A 21,427-nucleotide genomic window follows, 5' to 3' on the forward strand; every position below is an offset into this window, starting at 1 on the left:
GTGTGTGTTGGCACTCCTCGTTCCCTCTCCAGCCCAGCCCATTCTATACTGGTGCTCTCGCAACATGTCCTTCTGGAGCAGCATCTCCTTCAACCTGGCTGTACTCATGAACTTGCTGGTGGCCTTCTTCTACCCTCTGGAAGGAATCCGCAGAGGTCAGTGAGTTCTGTCCTCCACCTCCCCTTCCTCCTTATCCTCCCCATCTGCTGTCTCTTAATCATCTGAGTAATTTGCAGGGTGTCTGTGCCAATCAATGGCTGATCTCTGTATGTGTAATATTAAATCAATCACATTTTATTGGTCACATACACGTGATTAGCAGATGTTATTGTGGGTGTAGCGAAATGATTTTGCTTCTAGCTATACGAGTGCAGTAATATCTAACAAGTAATATCGAACAAATTAAACAACATATACCCAATACACACAAATCTTAGTAGGAATGAATTAAGACTATATACATATGGACGAGCGATGTCAGAGCAGAACGGACAAAGATACAGTAGAATAGTATAGAAGAACAGTATATACATTTGAAGTTGGAAATTTACATACACCTTGGCCAAATATATTTAAACTCAGTTTTTCACAATTCCTGAGATTTAGTCCTACTAAAAATTGCCTGTTTTAGGTAGATAGATAGGATTAACACTTTATTTTAAGTCAGAAATGTCAGAATAATGGTAGAGAAAAGTACTTATTTCAACTTTTATTTCTTTCATCACATTCCCAGTGGGTCAGACGTTTACATACACTCAGTTAGTATTTGCTAGCATTGCCTTTAAGTTGTTTAACTTGGGTCAAACGTTTTGGGTAGCCTTCCTCAAGCTTCCCACAATAAGTTGGGTGAATTTTGGCCCATTCCTCCTGACAGAACTATTGTAACTGAGTCGGGTTTGTAGGCCTCCTTGCTCGCGCACACTTTTTCAGTTCTGCCAACAAATTTTCTATAGGATTGAGGTAAGGGCTTTGTGATGGCCACTCCAATACCTTGACTTTGTTGTCCTTAGGACATTTTGCCACAACTTTGGAAGTATGCTTGGGGCCATTGTCCATTTGGAAGACCCATTAGCAACCAAGCTTTAACTTCCTGACTGATGTCTTGAGATGTTGCTTCAATGTATCCACATAATTTTCCACCCTCATGATGCCATCTATTTTGGGAAGTGTGCCAGTCCCTCCTGCAGCAAAGCTCCCATCCAACATGATGCTTCCACCCCCGAGCTTCATGGTTAGGATGGCGTTCTTCAGCATGCAAGCTTCTACCCTTTTCCTCCAAACATAATGATGGTAAATATGGCAAAACAGTTCTATATTTGTTTCATCAGACCAGAGGAAAAAGTACAATCTTTGTCCCCATGTGCAGTTGCAAACCATAGTCTGGCTTTTTTTATGGCGGTTTTGGAGCAGTGGCTTCCTCCTTGCTGAGTGGCCTTTCAGGTTATGTCGATATAGGACTCGTTTTACTGTGGATATAGATACTTTTGGTCCTGTTTCCTCCAGCATCTTCACAAGGTCCTTTGCTGTTGTTCTGGGATTGATTTGCAATTTTTGACACCAAAGTACGTTCATCTAATGGAGACAGAACGCATCTCCTTCCTGAGCGGTATGACGGCTGCGTGGTCCCATGGTGTATATACTTACGTACTATTGTTTGTACAGATGAACATTCAGGCATTTGGAAATTGTTCCCAAGGATGAACAAGACTTGTGGAGGTCTACATATTTTTTTTCTAAGTTCGTGACTGATTTCTTTGGATTTTCCCATGATGTCAAGTTAAGAGGCACTGAGTTTGAAGTTAGGCCTTGAAATACATCCACAGGTACACCTCCAATTGACTCAAATGATGTCAATTAGCCTATCAGAAGCTTCTAAAGCCATGACATAATTTTCTGGAATTTTCCAAGCTGTTTAAAGGCACAGTCAACTTAGTGTATGTGAACTTCTGACCCACTGGAATTATAAGTTAAATAATCTGTCTGTAAACAATTGTTGGAAAAATTACTTGTGTCATGCACAAAGTAGATGTCCTAACCGACTTGCCAAGACTACTATGTTAACAAGAAATTTGTGGAGTGGTTGAAAAACGAGTTTTAATGACTCCAACCTAAGTGTATGTAAACTTCCGACTTCAACTGAACATATGAGATGAGTATTGCAAGATATGTCAGCATTATTATGTGAAAGAGATGCCGTAGAATAGTATAGAACACAGTATATACACATGAGATAAGTAAGGCCAGGTATGTAAACATTAAGTGACTAAGACAGTATAGAATACAGTGTATATATGAGATGAGTAATGCCAGATATGTAGACATTAAAGTGACTAGTGTTCCATTCCTTAAAGTGGACAGTGATTCCTAGTCTATGCCTATAGGCAGCAGCCTCTAATGTGCTAGTGATGGCTGTTTAACAGTCTGATGGCCTTGAGATAGAAGCTGTTTTTCAGTCTCTCAGTCCCAGCATTGATGCACCTGTACTGACTTCACCTTCTGGATGATAGTGGGGTGAACAGGCAGTGGCTCGGGTGGTTGATGTCCTTGATGATATTTTTGGCCTTCCTGTGACATCGGGTGCTGTAGGTGTCCTGGAGGGTGGGTAGTTTGCCCCCGGTAATGCGTTGGGAAGACCGCACCACCCTCTGGAGAGCCTTGCATTTGTGGGCAGTGCAGTTGCCGTACCAGGAGGTTATACAGCCCGACAGGATGCTTTCAATTGTGCATCTGTAAAAATGTGTGAGGGTTTTAGGTGACAAGACATATTTCTTTAGCCTCCTGAGATTGAAGAGGCTCTTTTGCACCAGGTTCTCTGTTTATTCTATATGTGTGACTGTTACAAAACAGGATATTTGAACGAATGACACACAGCGACCATTATGTGATGGGAGCTGCATTACAATGCATAATACACAGAACCACAAGCTGTTTGGGAAGGTGAATGGAGCGAAAACTGGTTCACCCCTTTTCTTTTAGTATTTTCTGAAGTTATTGTGATTCTACTTTGCCATACTTTACATGTTAACAGTAATTTACAATACACATTTACAATACACATGCTTATTTAGACATTTAGTGACTTGCCTACTTTGCCTACTGTGCCAAAGTGATTTAGAGTTGTTAAATGGGAGTGACCAGTGTGTTGCTATTAGGGTGGCTATAGCCTTCATGGCAGAGAAAAGTTTTAAAGAAGGTTTTCTGCAGTCCTACACATTTTGCCATTGGCTGAGATAAAATGTTGCATTTTCAGCCATGATTAGCAAAAGTTTAGATAACTGACAAATTTAAAATCTAATAATTATTAGCCTACATGGTTAATTGTGACTGTCAGTGACTGACAAAACAAGAGAAAAACTGCTGATGCACAACCAAATGTCAAATTCTTCTATTCTGACTCTAACAGGAAGTTGAAACCCTGAGTGTAATCACAATTTTTCCTTTGCGGTAAAAATAAAATAAAATAAAAAGTTTTATTGTCACATACACCTGATAGGTGCAGTGAATATGTTGTTTTACAGGGTCAGCCATAGTAGTACAGTACCCTTGGAGCAAATTATGGCTAAGTGCTTTGCTCAAGAGCACATCAACATATTTTCACCGTGTTGACTTGGGTATTCAAACCAGCAACCATTTGGTTAGTGGCCCAACTCCTCAAACTGCTAGGCTACCTAGTACCTAGTACCTGTCTGGGCAGTGTCTTAAAATCATCCTAAAATCTGCTCTGAGCTGGGAGTTTATTTAGTCTTATAACAGGTTTTAACAGGATTACTAGGACCTTTTCTGAGATGCTTTGTGGATACAGGCCATGAGCTGATTATTGATACAGGGTTTGAGCTTAAGTTAACACACACACACCCACTTAATGAACCTGTCACCAGATTCCTGTCTTCACGCTGACACTGATGAGCCTAAAGTCAGGATCCACTGCCATGTACAGTATCTGTCTCTATTGTTTGTAAATTGGGCTGTGTGTGTGTACTATGTGTTGCCTCCGTGTGGTCTGGTTACCCTGAGCCTGGCAGGAACCATAATGCCCAGAACGCAGACTGCAGTGTTTGGTCTACCTTGAAAAGTGACATCTAACCGATAAGGACTGGGGTGGATCCCTCTCAGCTCTTAGATCATTCCCAACAGTCTCGTCAAATAATTCATGTCCGATAAGCAGCAACAAAGTAGAAGAAATTAGAATGTGCTTGGAAATCTATATTTCTGTGGACATAAAGAAAAAGATGAATACACAATACAAGTAGTACTCATTTTTTATCTTGCTCTCTCTCTCTCTCGCCTGTCCTCTCCATGCCTGAGGGCAGTGTTAGTCTGTGGTGGTGTGTAAACCACAACCCCAGTCATTAAGGCCTCTATTGTTCCAAGGCAGTTGCAGAGAGAAGACCCACATTGTGACTCACATAAACTTTACATTGTTCAGTCTAACTGGGGTCAAGCAGTGCAGTCCCTTTTGTGTGTGTCTGTGTGTCTGTGTGTGCGTGCGTGCGAGCTAGCGATCGAGCATAGCATCAGAATCAAACTGTAGGGCTCAGGGCACGTCTGCTGGTGTGCAATGGGGGAAATTATGTCAGCTTAACAATGTAGCCAGCCATCATGGCTTGCATATCATTATTGCTCATATTAAATCTTAAACGCCCATACAACTGATTGGTCCATAATGATGTATGTCTGGATGTATGCCAGCTCTAATGCTGCTCGTTGTTAATGTTCAATCCAGCTGCTTGTAAAATAGAAGTGAACTTCAGTGGCCTGGTAGACTTTTACAACTTTTTTAGCAATACTTCCTAAGTATATTGTGTGGAAGTGTGACATTTAGATAATAAACTAAGTTTTTATTGAAATATATTTTTGAGAGCAGGAGAAATGCAAAGACTTGTGCTTACATTATGCAGGTGTAGAGATAGGTGAACAAAAAGTAGGAATAATAGGATTAGATTAGTGAGAAATAACACCTGTAATACTGTGTCTCTGAAAGGTGGTTTCTCTAAAGGTCCTGTGAGTTAACAGAATTGAGCTTTGCCCAGAGCTCGGCAGATGCACTCTCCTATAAAACATTCCTGGGCTTGGCTGTGGAGTCCAGCTCCCTGGCGGGCTGTCAGCCGGCAGACCTGGGATCACTCCCAGACCATCCCTCATGAATTTCTCAGGAGCCAGGTGTATTTTTAGCTGCCCCAGTAATGTAACATGCACCTGTCATGTGATCTCTGCACGGAGAGGAGAAGAGGGGGAAAAACTGGCTTCTGGCTGGGGCTTAGAAGTGAATACGGCAAAACCGACGATATTGTTTTCGTCTTAACACACATGCACGAACACAGTTATCCGACTGACTTTGTCCTTGTTTTGCACAGACAGAGCTGGGACTTAGCCACCAAGTTAGTGCCAGTTAAGCTCATGTTAAAGCTTCACTGAACCACAACATTCTGATGTGTCACACTTTCACCTCTGTTGTAACCGGCAGCATTGTGAAGTTCTAGAGCTCTGCCTCGTCTCCCGAGGAGATATTTTGCCTGAGCATGTCCAACAGGTGAAATGACTGCAGAGGGATGTCAGGCACTGCAGGTCTAGAACAGATTGTTTGCTTGTTAATACGACCCAATGCGTTGCCATCTATCATTACAGCAGTTGGATGACGCTTGTAGTGTTGGCTGCTTTTGTCTTTTGATTCAACATTCAATATAAACATATCTTTAACTGTATCTACCGTAGGCCTATGTGTCACTGTATGAATATTCCATGTAGGTATCTTGTATGGACAACACTATCCACGCCCCATCTCTACCTTTACCCCCCTCACCTCTCTCCTCTCCCCCTCCTTCTTCCAGGTACTCTGGATGGTCACCTGTCAGCCCTGCTGTGGATCGCCATGCTGGTGTCCCTGGCGATCGTCATCATCCTGCCCCAGCCCCACGGCGTCCGGGTCCTCATCGCCTCCACCATCCTCCGCCTCATCTTCTCTGTGGGCCTGGAGCCCACCCTCTTCCTGCTAGGGGCCTTTAACGTGAGTGTGTGTGTGTGTGTGTGTGTGTGTGTGTGTGTGTGTGTGTGTGTGTGTGTGTGTGTGTGTGTGTGTGTGTGTGTGTGTGTGTGTGTGTGTGTGTGTGTGTCTGTGACTGGGAAGGTTTGTGGTCACATGGTCCTGTCACAGTAGCTCTTGTGCCCTCAAATGCCTTATCCAGTGTCCTTGCCTGGCCTGTATGTGAGGTGAAGTGTGTAGTATGTCACTGTGGGATTCCATAGAGCTGTGGCGCTCTTGTGTCAACCAGACCAAATGAACACTCACTGTACCTATCCAGTGTATGTGACAATTAAAACATTATTATTTGTTGTTGTTGTTGTTGGATGGATGCTTGACCAATGCTTCTTGCACATCATGTTTTTTGGAGTGATGTCAACTTTTCCAGGAGCAATTTTTCACGTATATGCCAGTCTCTGTAAAATAACAAAAGTTTGTTGAGTCTTAGTCTGCTGTGCTTTATTGGTTCTGAATATCTTTACTTAGTTGTTAAAGATGCCAGTATGTACTTTTAAATGAACATGGTAAAGGTTTTGCTCTTTGACTCAATCCTTCAATGTTTTCCACTGTTCCTCAGGTGGGCAATAAGATGATCTTCTTGATGAGTTTTGTGGGGAACAGGGGGACGTTCACGCGGGGATACAAGGCCATGATCATGGATGTAGAGTTTCTCTACCACCTCCTCTACCTGATCATCTGTAGTCTGGGTGTCTTCGTCCATGTTTTCTTCTACAGTCTGCTGGTAAAAACTGTACTCTCACTCACTCGCCTTCTCGCTCGCTCACTCTCTCAAATCAAATCAATTCAAATTTGATTGGTTGCATACACATATTTAGCAGATGTTATTAATTAAGGGTGTAGCAAAATGCTTGTGTTCCTAGCTCCAACAGTGAAGAAATATCTAACAATACACACAAATGTAAAATAATAGAATTAAGAAATATAAAAATATTTGGACGAGCAATGTCGGAGTACGGAGTATGTGTGCTTACACAGTTGAAGTCGGACGTTTAAATACATTTAAACTTCGTTTTTCACAATTCCTGACTAAATCCTAGTAAAAAAATCCCTGTCTTAGGCCAGTTAGGATCACCACTTTATTTTAAGAATGTGAAATGTCAGAATAATAGTAGGGAGAATGATTTATTTAAGCTTTTATTTCTTTCATTACATTCCCAATATGTCAGAAATTTACATACACTCAATTAGTGTTGGATAGCATTGCCTTTAAATTGTTTAACTTGGGTCAAACAAGCCTTCCACAAGCTTCCCAAAATAAGTTGGGTGAATTTTGGCCCATTCCTCCTGACAGAGCTGGTGTAACTGAGTCAGGTTTGTAGGCCTCCTTGTTCGCACATGCTTTTTCAGTTCTGCTCACAAATTTTCTATAGGATTGAGGTCATGGCTTTGTGGTCACTCGAATACCTAGACTTTGTTGTCCTTTAGACATTTTGCCACAACTTTGGAAGTATGCTTGGGGTCATTGTCCATTTTGAAGACCCATTTGCGACCAAGCTTTAACTGATGTCTTGAGATGTTGCTTCAAAATATCCACGTAATTTTCCACCCTCATGATGCGATCTAGTTTGTGAAGTACACCAGTCTCTCCTGCAGCAAAGCACCCCCACACGGTTGGGATGGTGTTCTTTAGCTTGCAAACCTCCCCCTTTTTCCTCCAAACATAACGATGGTCATTATGGACAACAGTTCTATTTTTGTTTTTCAGACCAGAGGACATTTCTCCAAAAAGTAGGATCTTTGTCCCCATGTGCAGTTGCAAACCGTTTTTTTTAATGGCGGTTTTTGAGCAGTGGCTTCTTCCTTGCTGAGTGGCCTTTCAGGTTATGTTGATATAGGACTCATTTTACTGTGGATATAGATAATTTTGTACCTGTTTCCTCCAGCATCTTCACAAGGTCCTTTGTTGTTGTTCTGGGATTGATTTACACTTTTCGCACCAAAGTACATTCGTCTCTAGGAGACAGAACGCATCTCCTTCCTGAGCGTTATGACGGCTGTGTGGTCCCATGGTGTTTATACTTGCCTACTATTGTTTTCACAGATGAACATGGTACCTTCAGGCGTTTGGAAGTTGATGAACCAGACTTGTAGAGCTCTACAATTTTTTTCTGAGGTCTTGACTGATTTCTTTTGATTTTCCCATGATGTCAAGCAGAGGCACAGAGTTTGAAGTTAGGCCTTGAAATACATCCACAGGTACTCCTCCAATTGACTCAAATGATGTCAATTAGCCCATCAGAAGCTTCTAAAGTCATGACATAATTTTCTGGAATTTTCCAAGCTGTTTAAAGGCACAGTCAACTTAGTGTATGTGAACTTCTGACCCACTGGATTTATAAGTGAAATAATCTGTCTGTAAATAATTGTTGGAAAAATTCCTTGTGTCATGCACAACATTGATGTCCTAATCAACTTGCAAAACTACAGTTTGTTAACAAGAAATTTGTGGAGTGGTTTAAAAACGTGTTTCAATGACTCCAATTTAAGTGTATGTAAACTTCCGACTTCAACTGTAGGGCAGCAGCCTCTAAGGTGCAGGGTTTAGTAACCAGGTGGTAGCCGGCTAGGGACTAAGTTCAGGGCAAGGTACTGGGTGGAGGCCGGCTAGTGATGGCTATTTAACAGTCTGATGGCCTTGGGATAGAAGCTATTTTTCAGTCTCTCGCCCCAGCTTTGATGCACCTGTACTGACCTTGCCTTCTGGATGATAGTGGGGTAAACAGGACGTTGCTTGTTTGGCTGAGATCTTTCATGATCTTTTTGGCCTTCCTGTGACACCAGGTGCTGTATGTGTCCTGGGGGCCTGGCAGTGTGCCCCCGGTGATATGTTGGGCAGACCGCACCACCCTCTGGAGAGCCCTACGGTTACGGACAGTGCAATTGCCGTACCAGGTGGTGATACATCCCGACAAGATGCTCTCCATGGTGCTTCTGTAAAATTTTCTGGGGGTCTTAGTGTAACCGGTGTGAAATGGCTAGCTAGTTAGCTGGGTGCGCACCAGTCGGTGACGTCACTCGCTCTGAGACTTGAAGTAGTTGTTTCACTTGGCTTTTGTGGCGCGATGGGTAACGGATGCTTCATGGGAGGCAGTTGTTGATGTGTGCAGAGGGTCCCTGGTTCGAGCCCTGTTAGAGGCGAGGAGGGGGACGAAAGCAATACGGTTACGTTGATGCTGTTGACCTGGATCACTGGTTGCTGCGGAAAAGGAGGAGGCCAAAAGGGGGGTGAGTGTAACCGGTGTGAAATGGCTAGCTAGTTAGGGGTGTGCGCTAATAATGTTTCAATGGGTAATGTTTCAATGGGTGATGTCACTCGCTCTGAGACTTGAAGTAGTTGTTTCCCTTGCTGTGCAAGGGCCTCGGCTTTTGTGGCAGGATGGGTAACGCCGCTTCGAAGGTGACTGTTGTCTATGTGTGCAGAGGGTCCCTGGTTTGAGCCTAGGTAGGGGCGAGGAGAGGGACAGAAGCAAATGCTGTTACATTAGGGCCAAGCAACATTTCTTAAACCGGAGTATGCATACCATCTCAAAACATCCTCCTGAGGTTGCAATCCATTTCAGCACACTGTCTGTGTAGGTGGACTGTTTCAGATTGTCAATGATGTGTATGCTGAGAAACTTCTCCACTGCGGGCCTGTCGATGTGGATGGGGGCATGCTCCTTCTGCTGTCTCCTGAAGTCCACAATCAGCTCCTTCGTTTTGTTGGCGACTCTCCACCATGGCCCCCATGTCCTCCCTGTAGGCTGTCTCGTCATTGTTGGTAATCAAACCTACCTCTGTTGTGTCGTCTGCAAACTTGATGATTGAGTTGGAAGCGTGCACGGCCACGCAGTCATGGGTGAACAGGGAGTTCAGGAGGTGGCTGAGGCCGCACCCTTATGGGGCCCCTGTGTTGAGAATCAGCATAGTGGAGGTTTTGTTACCTACCTTTACCATCTGGGGGCGACCGGTTAGGAAGTCCATGACCCAGTTGCACAGGGCGGGGCTCAGACACAGGGCCCAGAGCATAATGATGAACTTGGAGGGTACTATGGTGTTGAAGGCTGAGCTCTAGTTAATGAACAGCATTCTTACATTCTTACAAGTATTCCTCTTGTCCAAATGGGATAGGGCAGTGCGATGGCAATTGCGTCATCTGTGGATGTTTTGAGGTGGTATTAAAATTGCAGTGGTTCTAGGGTGTCAGGTAAGGTGTAGGTGATATGATTCTTAACTAGCCTGTCCAAACATTACATGATGTCAGTTGTGAGTACTACGGGGCGATAACAATGTATTTTAGTTACCTTCTCTTTCTTGGGTACAGGAAACAATGGTAGACATCTTGATGCAAGTGGGGGCAGCAGACTGGGATTGGGAGAGATTGAATATATCCGTAAACAGCCAACTGGTCTGCGCATGTTCTGAGGACGCGTCTAAGGATGCCTTCTGGGCCGGCAGCCTTGCGAGTGTTAACATGTTTAAATGTCTTACTTTAGCCACGGAGAATAAGAGTTCTCGGGAATGGCCCGCGTCAGTAGCACTGTGTTATCCTCAAAGCAGGTGAAGAATGTGTTTCGCTTGTCCAGGAGCAAGATGTTGGTGTCCGCGACCTTGCTGGTTTTCCCTTTGTATCCCTGCCACATATGTCTCGTGTCTGAGCCGTTGATTGCAACTCCACTTTGTGTCTGTACTGATGTTTTGCCTGTTTTATTGCCTTACACAGGGCATAACTGAACTGGGCCTTGTAGCCATCCCGGAAGGGAGAACAATGTCCCAAAGTTGTTGAACCGCGAGTACTGCAGGCAATGTGTTCGTAGAACTACAGATTTGCTTTATTGAAGTCCCCAGCTTCAATAATTGCGGCCTCAGGATATACACATAATCCAGTGTACCTCCTTGCGATCCGTCGTGGTATCGGATTGAGGGGGAATATACACCCTTTGACGATGACCGAACAGAATTCTCTCGGGAGGTAATGCGGTCTGCATTTGATTGTGAGGTATTCTAGGTCGGGTGAACAAAAGGACTTGAGTTCCTGTACATTACCACAATCACACCATGAGTAGTCAATCATTAAATATACACCTCTGCCTTTCTTCCCAGAGAGTTCTTTATTCCTATCTGCACAATGTACTGCGAACCCAACTGGTTGTATGGGACTGGGACAGTGTATCTCACTCACTCACTCACTCACTCACTCACTCACTCACTCACTCACTCACTCACTCACTCACTCACTCACTCACTCACTCACCCTCCCCTGTCTCCCACTAACCTGTGTTTGTTTCTCCTGTAGCTCTTTGACCTGGTGTACAGGGAGGAGACGCTGCTGAACGTGATCAAGAGTGTAACCCGTAATGGCCGCTCCATCCTGCTGACTGCCGTGCTGGCTCTCATCCTGGTCTACCTCTTCTCCATCGTTGGCTACATCTTCTTCCAAGATGACTTCCTCCTCAATATTGACAGGATACCTAATAAAACACTAGGTAAGGTCAAAGAGCAGGCACTATGACACTTAGGGGTTCCCAAACAGAACAACTTCTTCTGTCTATCCTCCCCATTCTGATTGTCACATTTTAAAATTACTTACACCAGATTTCCTGCTGTGAAATAACTCTGCAAGGCCAAATAGGGTCCCTCCGTTACAATAGACAATATTGAGCCAACAAAGGCACGAGTGTTCCTCCTGACCTTTTGTTTTCCTGTTTGGCAGAGAGTGGAGCCAGTATGGTGGGAGATTTTCTGTCAGCAGGAGTGTGTCGGAAGGACAGCGGGGAGAACTGCTCCACAGAAGCTGTTATGGATGGTATGTGCTCCAGGAAAAGTGTGGGTATATGTGTGTGCGCGCAGCCTTGCATGTGTGTCAAGGGGTTCTCCTGTGTCCTCACAGACCACCTGAGTCAATCCTCCCCCAGAGAAGACGCTTCCCAAAATTCCACTCAGACGGAAATCTGTACTATGAAGCAGTCATGGGATTAGGCCTTGGTTGGGCCTGGCTGGGTTTGTCTGGGCTGGGAGAGGCTATACCGACACTCCTGGTGCCCAAATTGATGACATATGTTGTGTAGCGGAGAGTCGATGGATTCTGTTCAGTCAGTCGTCCTGATAAGCCTTTTGTTCCCAGGTAGCTAGTTTATGCTGGCTACAACAGCATGGCACAACTTAAAACTTGTCAAAGAAAATGTGATGTTTATTTCAATGGGAAAAGGAGAAATAACTTGTAGTATTGGTCACCCTATGGAATCTGGATCTCTCCGTGACATGCCAATTAGCTAACATTACGACAAGCCGGTGTGAATGACCAATGCAATGGTGTTGTGAGGTGCTTCCCACTGGGCAGCAATTGCTTCACCAGGCAGCTGTATAACGTCGCTGGCGGTAGTTGACGTTGCCAATTTCTTCCATACTCCATTATATTTTGAGCAGCCTACACAATAAATAACTTGTAATGGTAGTAAACATCTTGATGGCACGGTGATGCAGTCTACTGCTGCTCAATGGCAAGAGTTTGCACTGCAAACCTGCAACTTAACACCTGGTACAGTGTCCTTGCTCCCGAGTCCCGCGTGCCGAGCACTGCTGTCTTGAGGTAACTTAGAGGGAAGGATAGATAGTGGAGCTAATTTCAGGCCAGGGTGATGGGCAGCTGAAGCACATTTGTTGATTTTGTAGTCTGATAAAGACTGAATGATTCTCAACTCCCAAGTTCCAACTTCCTTCAAGTTTCAAATTCACGCTGAGATTTCTAGCAACGAGCATAAACTAGCTTGCTAGGGAGGGCTCATTAGGAAAAGACAACTGACAGACCCAGGGGTTTTGGCCTGGCTGGGTTTGGCTGGGCTAGGGAAAGAATAGAGGTTTATGCCTGGCTGGGTTTGGCTGGGCTGGGGGAAGCACACAGGGGATTAGGCCTGGTTGGGCTAGGGAAAGTGAACAGGGGTTTAGGCCTGGCTGGGTTAGGGAAAGAATAGGGGTTTATGCCTGGCTGGGTTTGGCTGGGCTGGGGGAAGCTCACAGGGGTTTTGGCCTTGCCGTGTGTGTCTGCTACTGGAGGACCAGGATCCAGAGGGAGGTTGGAGGAGAGGTTAGGGATTAATTGCCATCAGGCACAGGACGGGTTCGCTCTGAGAGGGTGCCGGGGGCAGCTCATTGGGATCCTGGCATTCTAACAGACACTGTTGACTTCTTTAGAAAAATCTCCCAAATTAAAGATGACCTCAATGCTGCCTTAATGTGCTGAGCCAACCTTTTCTGGACCTTGTCAGGCCTGACGGTGTCTGGGTTCAAACCTCATGTAGGCTTCCACCACCATCACCACCACCCAAATTAATGACACTAGTCTGGTGACCTGTTGTTTTGTGAGAACTGTTTTCGGAGGGTTACATTGGTATTTTCAGTGGTTCCTGTGCTGGGAAGAAGCAGGCTGTGTTAGGGTTGATTTGCAGGTTTATTTGGAGTGAGATGTTAAGCTTTTGTTTGCACAACATTGTCCTCAAGACAATACCATGAGGTATTGTATATGAGAAATGTAGATGTGAGTTAGAGGATTGGATTTGTTGTGGATATACACAATGTCCCTGATGTCCCTCTGTAGCTGCCATAGCCACCCAGCCGTCGGCGGTGGTGATTGAGGACAAGGAGCGGTCGTGTGACTCCCTCCTCATGTGTATCGTCACTGTCCTGAGTCACGGCCTGAGGAGTGGAGGTGGTGTGGGGGATGTTCTGCGGAAGCCATCCAAAGAGGTATGCAAATGCCCATGTCGAACACCATCAACCATTTACATTTCCCACAGGTCCAGAAAGAGGAAGAAACCAACACAGTTTAGCTTCACCTCAATCTCAATTATTGCTAATCAAAAGGGAACAATTTTGCTGCAGTTATGTTTCATAGCTGCAGTTGTCTTTTGATAGTTGACTTAGTTGAAATGTACAGGTGTATGTTGTCAAATTCCTGTTCCTTTCTCTCATGTATTTGCTAGGAGCCTCTATTTGCTGGCAGGGTGATATATGACCTACTTTTCTTCTTCCTCGTCATCATCATCGTCCTCAACCTCATCTTCGGAGTCATCATCGACACCTTTGCTGACCTCAGGAGTGAGAAACAGAAAAAGGAGGAAGTCCTGAAGACAACATGCTTCATCTGTGGTGAGTGGCCCTACCTGGGTCTGACTGGGCTCTTCTGGCCTGTGTCCACCGCGAGTGTTCAGTGAGCTGATGCTGAGCTATCATGATGGTAGCTGCAATTTGAGCTGGGGTTGGAATGACTAGTGGATTTGGTCTGTAGAATATATGAAAAGTAGTGCTATTTAACACTAGGCTTGTGGTGCAGTCCAGCAAGTGTTGGATGAGGATGAAAATATGAGTGGTCTAACCTGAGACTGCACTGTAAGTCTGTCTGAGGCTGTTACTTAAGCAATAAGGCCCGAGGAGGTGTGTTATATATGGCCAATATACCACGGCAAAGGCCTGTTCTTTTGCATGACGCAGAGCAGATTGCCTGGATAAAGCCCTTAGCCGTGGTATATTGGCCATATATCCCACACCCCCGAAGTGCCTTATTTCTATTATGAACTGGTTACCAACGTATTAGAGCAGTAAAAATAAATGTTTTGTCATACCCGTAGTATACGGTCTGATATACCACGGCTGTCAGCCAATCAGCATTCAGGGTTCAAACCACCTAGTTTATACTGTTGCATGCCTCACAGCTGGCCCGTGGTAGAATGGGGGCTGTTTTGCTCCGCTCAGCAGCATAGGCATCACAACACCTCCTCTTCCCAGAACCAGAGTGGTTAGTCATGGATGATGCGATGCGGAGGAGTAACTTCCTCCTGTTACCATGCAGGTTCTTGACCATGTTAGTGTGATACACTCACTCAGCCATGAAAATGAACGGTATCACATCGGCATACACAAGCTATTAGTTAATGTAGCCTTAGTTACTTTAGCCTATACATTTTTTTTCATGCATTTTACGTATGGCTGGCCCTGTGGGATGAAGTAGGATAAATGGGCAAGTAAAATACAAATGTAAGACATTAAGAACCAGCTTTAAGACCCTATTCTATTCTCCCTCTGAAGTGTATTGTATCCTTCTCTCCAATGACAGAACTTCCCCATGCTATAGTTGTCATGACTAAAGTCATCACAGACAATCACCAGACTGATAATGAATGGCTCATTATTGCCACACATGCATTTGTTTGTTTACAGATTAAGTAACTGCCATGCATTTATGTTCCGGCATGTGTTTGACAATTTGTTTTTGTGTGTCCCTTCGTGTGCAGGCCTAGAAAGGGACAAGTTTGACAACAAGACGGTGACATTTGAAGAGCACATCAAGGTGGAGCACAACATGTGGCACTACCTGTTTTTCATAGTGCTGGTCAAGGTGAAGGACTCCACAGAGTACACAGGACCAGAGAGCTACGTCGCTGAGATGATCAGGGTACGACTAGACTACTACGCGTATTATGACCTAGATATCTTAAAACTTGTAAAGCACCAGCCAAATCAGCTTATTATGAAGGAGATTATTGATGATACACATCAAGATAGGCAGGTATGTGGTCATAAATAGATCTCTGACAGGGAGTTGGCAGTTCTGCATGACTTCATCAGAAGCACTCACATATCTGAGCTTTGATCAAATGTGTCTCCTCAGAATGAGGGTCAGCTCCTTTACTAGATAGAGAGATTTTGGCATGCAGTAAGATATCTCTGTTCCATGGCGAGAATAAATCTAAAAACATGTTCAGAAACAGAAAACCACATAAGCGCCAAGACATTGTAGACTTTTTAAAGGTCCTCCTCCACTGCTTTGCTGCAGATGGCCCAGTCCACCATCTACTAATCTAAATTAACTCAACCTAGGGATATGTGGGTCCTGAGTCGAGGAGAGTTGATTGCTATGGCTGGCCAGGTTTTTCTACCATTAATTGGCAGCTGGCCCAAAGCAGTGGCATTGTGTTTTGTAATCCCTGCCTTCGTGACCATTGAATCCCTCCAAAGTATTATCACATCTGTAAGCTTTGTGAATAGAGAATTAAGATCCAGACAATGTTCCATTGGCATGGAGAATTAAGATCCAGACAATGTTCCGTTGGCATGAAATGTATTAATCCCCGAAAGCAGCCATCCCAGCAAACCAAAACTGGTTCTGGGATAGTTCCTAGAACATTTATTCGGTTGTGGTAAATGTTCTCATAACACAAAACTGTCCAGTCGTGCTGATGTTGCAAGAAAGGTTCCGAATACCCATTTCACCTGTTCTTTAAAGGTTCACAGAATGTTTCATTAGGTTGTGGGAACAGTCTGGTGGGAACATTGTGGGGAGATCACAAAACATGTGTTCCAAAACAATAAAACTATACAGTTTTTTGGATAATTCAACCATGTTTATTTTATAAGACTGTTCCCAGAACACATTTCTTCTGTTCTTCAAAGGCTCCCAAAACATTTCTTAAGGTTGTGGGAACATTATGGGTATATGACAAGGGATAGTTTCCTAAAACGCTAAAACTGTCCAGTTGTATTGTATTTGTATTTATTATGGATCCCCATTAGTTGCTGCCAAAGCAGCAGCTACTCTTCATGGGGTCCAGCAAAATTAAGGCAGTTCATACAGTACAATACATTCACAGATTTCACAACACAAGGTGTGCCCTCAGGCCCATACTCCACCACTACCACATATCTACAGTACTAAATCCATGTGTATGTATAGTGCGTATGTTATCGTGTGTGTGTGTGTGTATGCATGTGTCTGTGCCAATGTTTGTGTTGCTTCACAGTCCCTACTGTTCCATGAGGTGATTTTGATCTGTTTAAAAAAAATCTAATTTTACTGCTTGCGTCAGTTACTTGATGTGGAATAGAGTTCCATGTAGTCATGTAGTACTGTGTGCCTCCCATAGTCTGTTCTGGACTTGGGGACTGTGAAGAGACCTCTTGTGGCATGTCTTGTGGGCTTTGCATGTAGTTTAGACAGACAGCTCGGTGCATTCAACATGTCAATAACTCTCATAAATAAAAGTAGTGATGAAGTCAATCTCCCCTCCACTTTGAGCCAGGAGAGATTGACATGCATGTTATTAATATTATCTCTCTGTGTACACCCAAGGGCCAGCCGTGCTGCCCTGTTCTGAGCCAATTGCAATTTGCCAAAGTACTTTTTTTTGGCACCTGACCACACGACTGAACAGTAGTCCAGGTGCGACAAAACTAGGGCCTGTAGGACCTGCTTTGCTGATAGTGTTGTTAAGAAGGCAGAGTATCACTTTATTATAGATTGACTTATCCCCATCTTAGCTACTACTGCATCAATATGTTTTGACCATGACAGTTTACAATCTAGTGTTACTCCAAGCAGTTTAGTAATCTCAACTTGCTCAATTTCCACATGATTTATTACAAGATTTAGTTGAGGTTTAGGGTTTAGTGAGTGTTTTGTTCCAAATACAATGCTTTTAGTTTTAGAAATGTTTAGGGCTAACTTATTCCTTGCCACCCACTCTGAAACTAACTGCAGGTCTTTGTTGAGTGTTGCAGTCATTTCAGTCACTGTATTAGCTGGCGTGTATAGTGTTGAGTCATCCACATACACAGAAACTCTGGCTTTACTCAAAGTCAGTGGCATGTTGTTAGTAAAAATTGAAAAGAGCAAGGGGCCTAAACAGCTACCCTGGGGAATTCCTGATTTCAACTGGATTATATTTTAAAGGCTTCCATTAAAGAACACCGTCTGTGTTCTGTTAGACAAGTAAGTCTTAAAACACATTATAGCAGGGGGTGTAAAGCCATAAAACATACATTTTTCCAGCAGCAGACTATGAGCAATAATTTCAAACGCTGCACTGAAGTCTAACAAGACAGCCCCCACAATCATTTTATCATCAATTTCTCTCAGCCAATCATCAGTCATTTGTGTAAGTGCTGTGCTTGTTGAGTGTCCTTTCCTATAAGCATGTTGAAATTCTGTTATCAATTTTTTTACTGTAAAATAGCATTGTATCTGGTCAAACACAATTTTTTCCAGAAATTTACTAAGGGTTGGTAACAGGCTGATTGGTCGGCTACTTGAGCCAGTGAAGGGGCTTTACTATTCTTGGGTAGCGGAATGACTTTAGCTTCCCTCCAGGCCTGAGGGCACATGTTCTCTAGTAGGCTTAAATTGAAGATGTGGCAATATCGTCTGCTATTATCCTCAGTAATTTTCCATCTAGATTTTCAGACCCCGATGGCTTGTCATTGTTGATGGAAAACAAAAAATGTTTCACCTCTTCCACACTGACTTTACGGAATTCAAAAGTACAATTGTTGTCTTTCATAATTTGGTCCAATATACTTGGATGTATCGTGTCAGCGTTTGTTTCTGGCTTGATATCTCTAAGTTTGCTTATCTTGCCAATGAAAAAGTAATTAAAGTAGTTTGCAATATCAGTGGGCTTTGTGATGAATGAGCCACCTGATTCAATGAATGAAGGAGCCGAGTTGGCTTTTTTTCCCCAAAATTGTATTTAAAGTGCCCCAAAGCTTTTTACTATCATTTGTCGTGTCTTTGGCTATGCCGGATTAAGTGATATGACATGCTATTCTATAAAATTATTTCTCTGTAATTAATATTACCTGAATGAGCTGATCATGTAAATGTAATTAACTAGAGAGTCGGGCACCACAAAATAATATTTATAGAGCTGTTATCTTCTGAATAAACTCTTAAAGACCTAGTAATATTTTACATCAATAGCAGTCAATATCAATCGTCATCTTAATTCAGTCTCATCTGAAAGATGTACATTCTTGGTTTTCTGCATGAACCCTGGCTAACAATTTGAGTCAGGAATACAAAATTGTGTTTAATTATTTATTTACTAAATACCTAACTAATCACACAGAATTACACATACACATAATTAAATCATAACTTGATTACAAATTACATCATAAAGGAAACGGCCCATTCGCAACCAAAGCTCATGCTGATGTTGGCTTTGTTCTGTAGTTATTATCTGAACCATTCTGATATCGGACCGTCGTCCTACATCCTCGGAACAGGAGGTTATATTGTCGTCAAGGGCTTTTTTAGGAAGGGAGAGGAGGGCGTGTTTGAAATGTTTTATAGCCCATGTCCCTTCACAGGGGTGGGCCACTGATTGAGCAGAGCCCTGTCTTATGAAAACCCAAATCTCACATTTTAGAAGCTAAAATCACATTTCATGCCATCACAAATAATTTCATATTCAAACATTTAAATTGAACAACAATTCAATGTGAATCCGATAACTCTGATGTGTAAACTTTCCACTGTAGAGTTTATGTCATCTTATCATTGATGAGAATGTCTCAAATGACAACCGAACTGACATTATATTCATTAAGTACCTCCGCATATGTTAAATTGGTCGCATTATCAGAATATAGTTAATTTACCCCCACCTTCTGATGTTCCCAGAATCTCTATGTTAACCAAGGGTTTTGCAAATGCAAAGGAAAAAGGGGGAAAGAGGTATTCATGACTGTCATAAATCTATCCCCCAGGCCAACGTCATGACACAATCTTTATATAATTTATCTTTGTTTCATAGTGTAGTTGATTTTTATTTTTATTTAGTTTAGTCACATGAATTCTTAATTTGCATTATGTTTGCTAAATCAGTTGGGCTGCCAGACTCATTTGACATACCTTTTGCCTCATTCCTCTCAACCATACCATTTTTAAATTCCTCATCAATCCAAGGGGAATCAGCAGTTTTTACCTTCATTTTCTTAATGGGTGCGTGCTTATTAGTAACTGGAATAAGTAGTTTCATAAATGCGTTAAGTGCAGCGTCTGGTTGCTCCCCTATTTATTAAACCTGTTGCGACGAGCAATCCCGTATACGGGATCCTATTTATAGCCTCGAGCTCATTACCGTAACGCAACGTTAACTATTCATAAAAATCGCAAATGAAATGAAAATACATATATTTGCTCTCAAGCATAGCCTTTTGTTAACAACACTGTCATCTCAAATTTTCAAAATATGCTTTTGAACCATAGCTAAACAAGCATTTGTGTAAGAGTATTGATAGCCCAGCATAGCATTAAGCCTAGCATTCAGCATGCAACATTTTCACAAAAACAAGAAAAGCATTCAAATAAAATCATTTACCTTTGAAGAACTTCAGATGTTTTCAATGAGGAGACTCTCAGTTAGAGAGCAAATGTTCAGTTTTTCCAAAAAGATTATTTGTGTAGGACAAATCGCTCCATTTTGTTCATCACGTTTGGGTAAGAAAAACCCTGAAAATTAAGTCATTACTACGCAAACTTTTTTCCAAATTAAATCCATAATATCGACAGAAACATGGCAAACGTTGTTTAGAATCAATCCTGAAGGTGTTTTTCACATATCTATCGACGATAAATCATTCGTGGCAGTTTGGTTTCTCTTCTGAAGAAAATGGAACGCGCATGGACCTGGAGATTACGCAATAATTTCGACGGAGGACACCGGGCGGACACCTGGTAAATGTAGTCTCTTATGGTCAATCTTCCAATGATATGCCTACAAATACGTCACAATGGTGCAGACACCTTGGGGAAACGACAGAAAGTGCAGGCTCATTCCTGGCGCATTCACAGCCATATAAGGAGACATTGGAACACAGGGCATTCAAAATCTGGACCATTTCCTGTATGAAATTTCATATTGGTTTCACCTGTAGCATTAGTTCTGGGGCACTCACAGATAATATCTTTGCAGTTTTGGAAACGTCAGAGTTTTTTCTTTCCAAACCTGTCAATTACATACATAGTCGAGCATCTTTTCGTGACAAAATATCTTGTTTAAAACGGGAAAGTTTTTTATCCCAAAATTAAAAGAGCGCCCCCTATCTCGAAGAAGTTAACGAGGCAAGTCAGTTAGGAACATATTCTTATTTACAATGACAGCCTAGGAACAGTGGGTTAGCTGCCTTGTTCAGGGTCAAAAGGACAGATTCTTGTCAGCTCGGGATTCGATCGAGCTTTCGGTTACTGGTCCAATTCCCTAACCACTAGACTACCTGCCGCCGCTTACACACCACAGACCAGCAAATATTATTTACATCATCAATATATGAATCGCTACAAAACTTCTTGTATGACCTCTTATACACTATATTAGACCCTAGATATGACTATTATATTGTGATGAAAACATCCTATGGATTTGGATACTGCTTTAAAGCAAATGTCTGCAGCGTTAGTAAAAATGTGATTAATACATGTTGATGATTTAATTCCTGTGCTGTTTGTAACTACCCTGGTAGGTTGACTGACAACCTGAACTAGGTTGCAGGCACAGGTTACAGTTTGGAGTTTTACCGGAGCTTTACCTAGAAAAACCCACTGGCTCCAGATGACCTGGAGCCAGTGGGTTTGGA

At 42.9% G+C, this 21,427-nt stretch overlaps 1 protein-coding gene across 12 annotated transcripts in view; it reads left to right on the forward strand.

The window, feature by feature from the left end:
- The window catches only part of LOC118388347 (inositol 1,4,5-trisphosphate receptor type 1-like), a 152,357-nt gene that overhangs the window by 107,574 nt on the left and 23,356 nt on the right, over nucleotides 1–21,427 (forward strand). For all 12 annotated transcript variants that reach the window (XM_052526645.1, XM_052526646.1, XM_052526649.1 and 9 more), the window contains 8 exons: nucleotides 33–155; nucleotides 5,829–6,004; nucleotides 6,597–6,761; nucleotides 11,316–11,505; nucleotides 11,733–11,825; nucleotides 13,614–13,762; nucleotides 13,999–14,164; nucleotides 15,307–15,467. In XM_052526645.1, the coding sequence (XP_052382605.1) occupies nucleotides 33–155; nucleotides 5,829–6,004; nucleotides 6,597–6,761; nucleotides 11,316–11,505; nucleotides 11,733–11,825; nucleotides 13,614–13,762; nucleotides 13,999–14,164; nucleotides 15,307–15,467 (1,223 nt within the window). The remainder of the gene's footprint in view (nucleotides 1–32; nucleotides 156–5,828; nucleotides 6,005–6,596; nucleotides 6,762–11,315; nucleotides 11,506–11,732; nucleotides 11,826–13,613; nucleotides 13,763–13,998; nucleotides 14,165–15,306; nucleotides 15,468–21,427) is intronic.

The sequence above is a fragment of the Oncorhynchus keta genome, chromosome 10, assembly GCF_023373465.1.
Source record: "Oncorhynchus keta strain PuntledgeMale-10-30-2019 chromosome 10, Oket_V2, whole genome shotgun sequence".
Classification (NCBI taxonomy): Eukaryota; Metazoa; Chordata; class Actinopteri; order Salmoniformes; family Salmonidae; genus Oncorhynchus; species Oncorhynchus keta.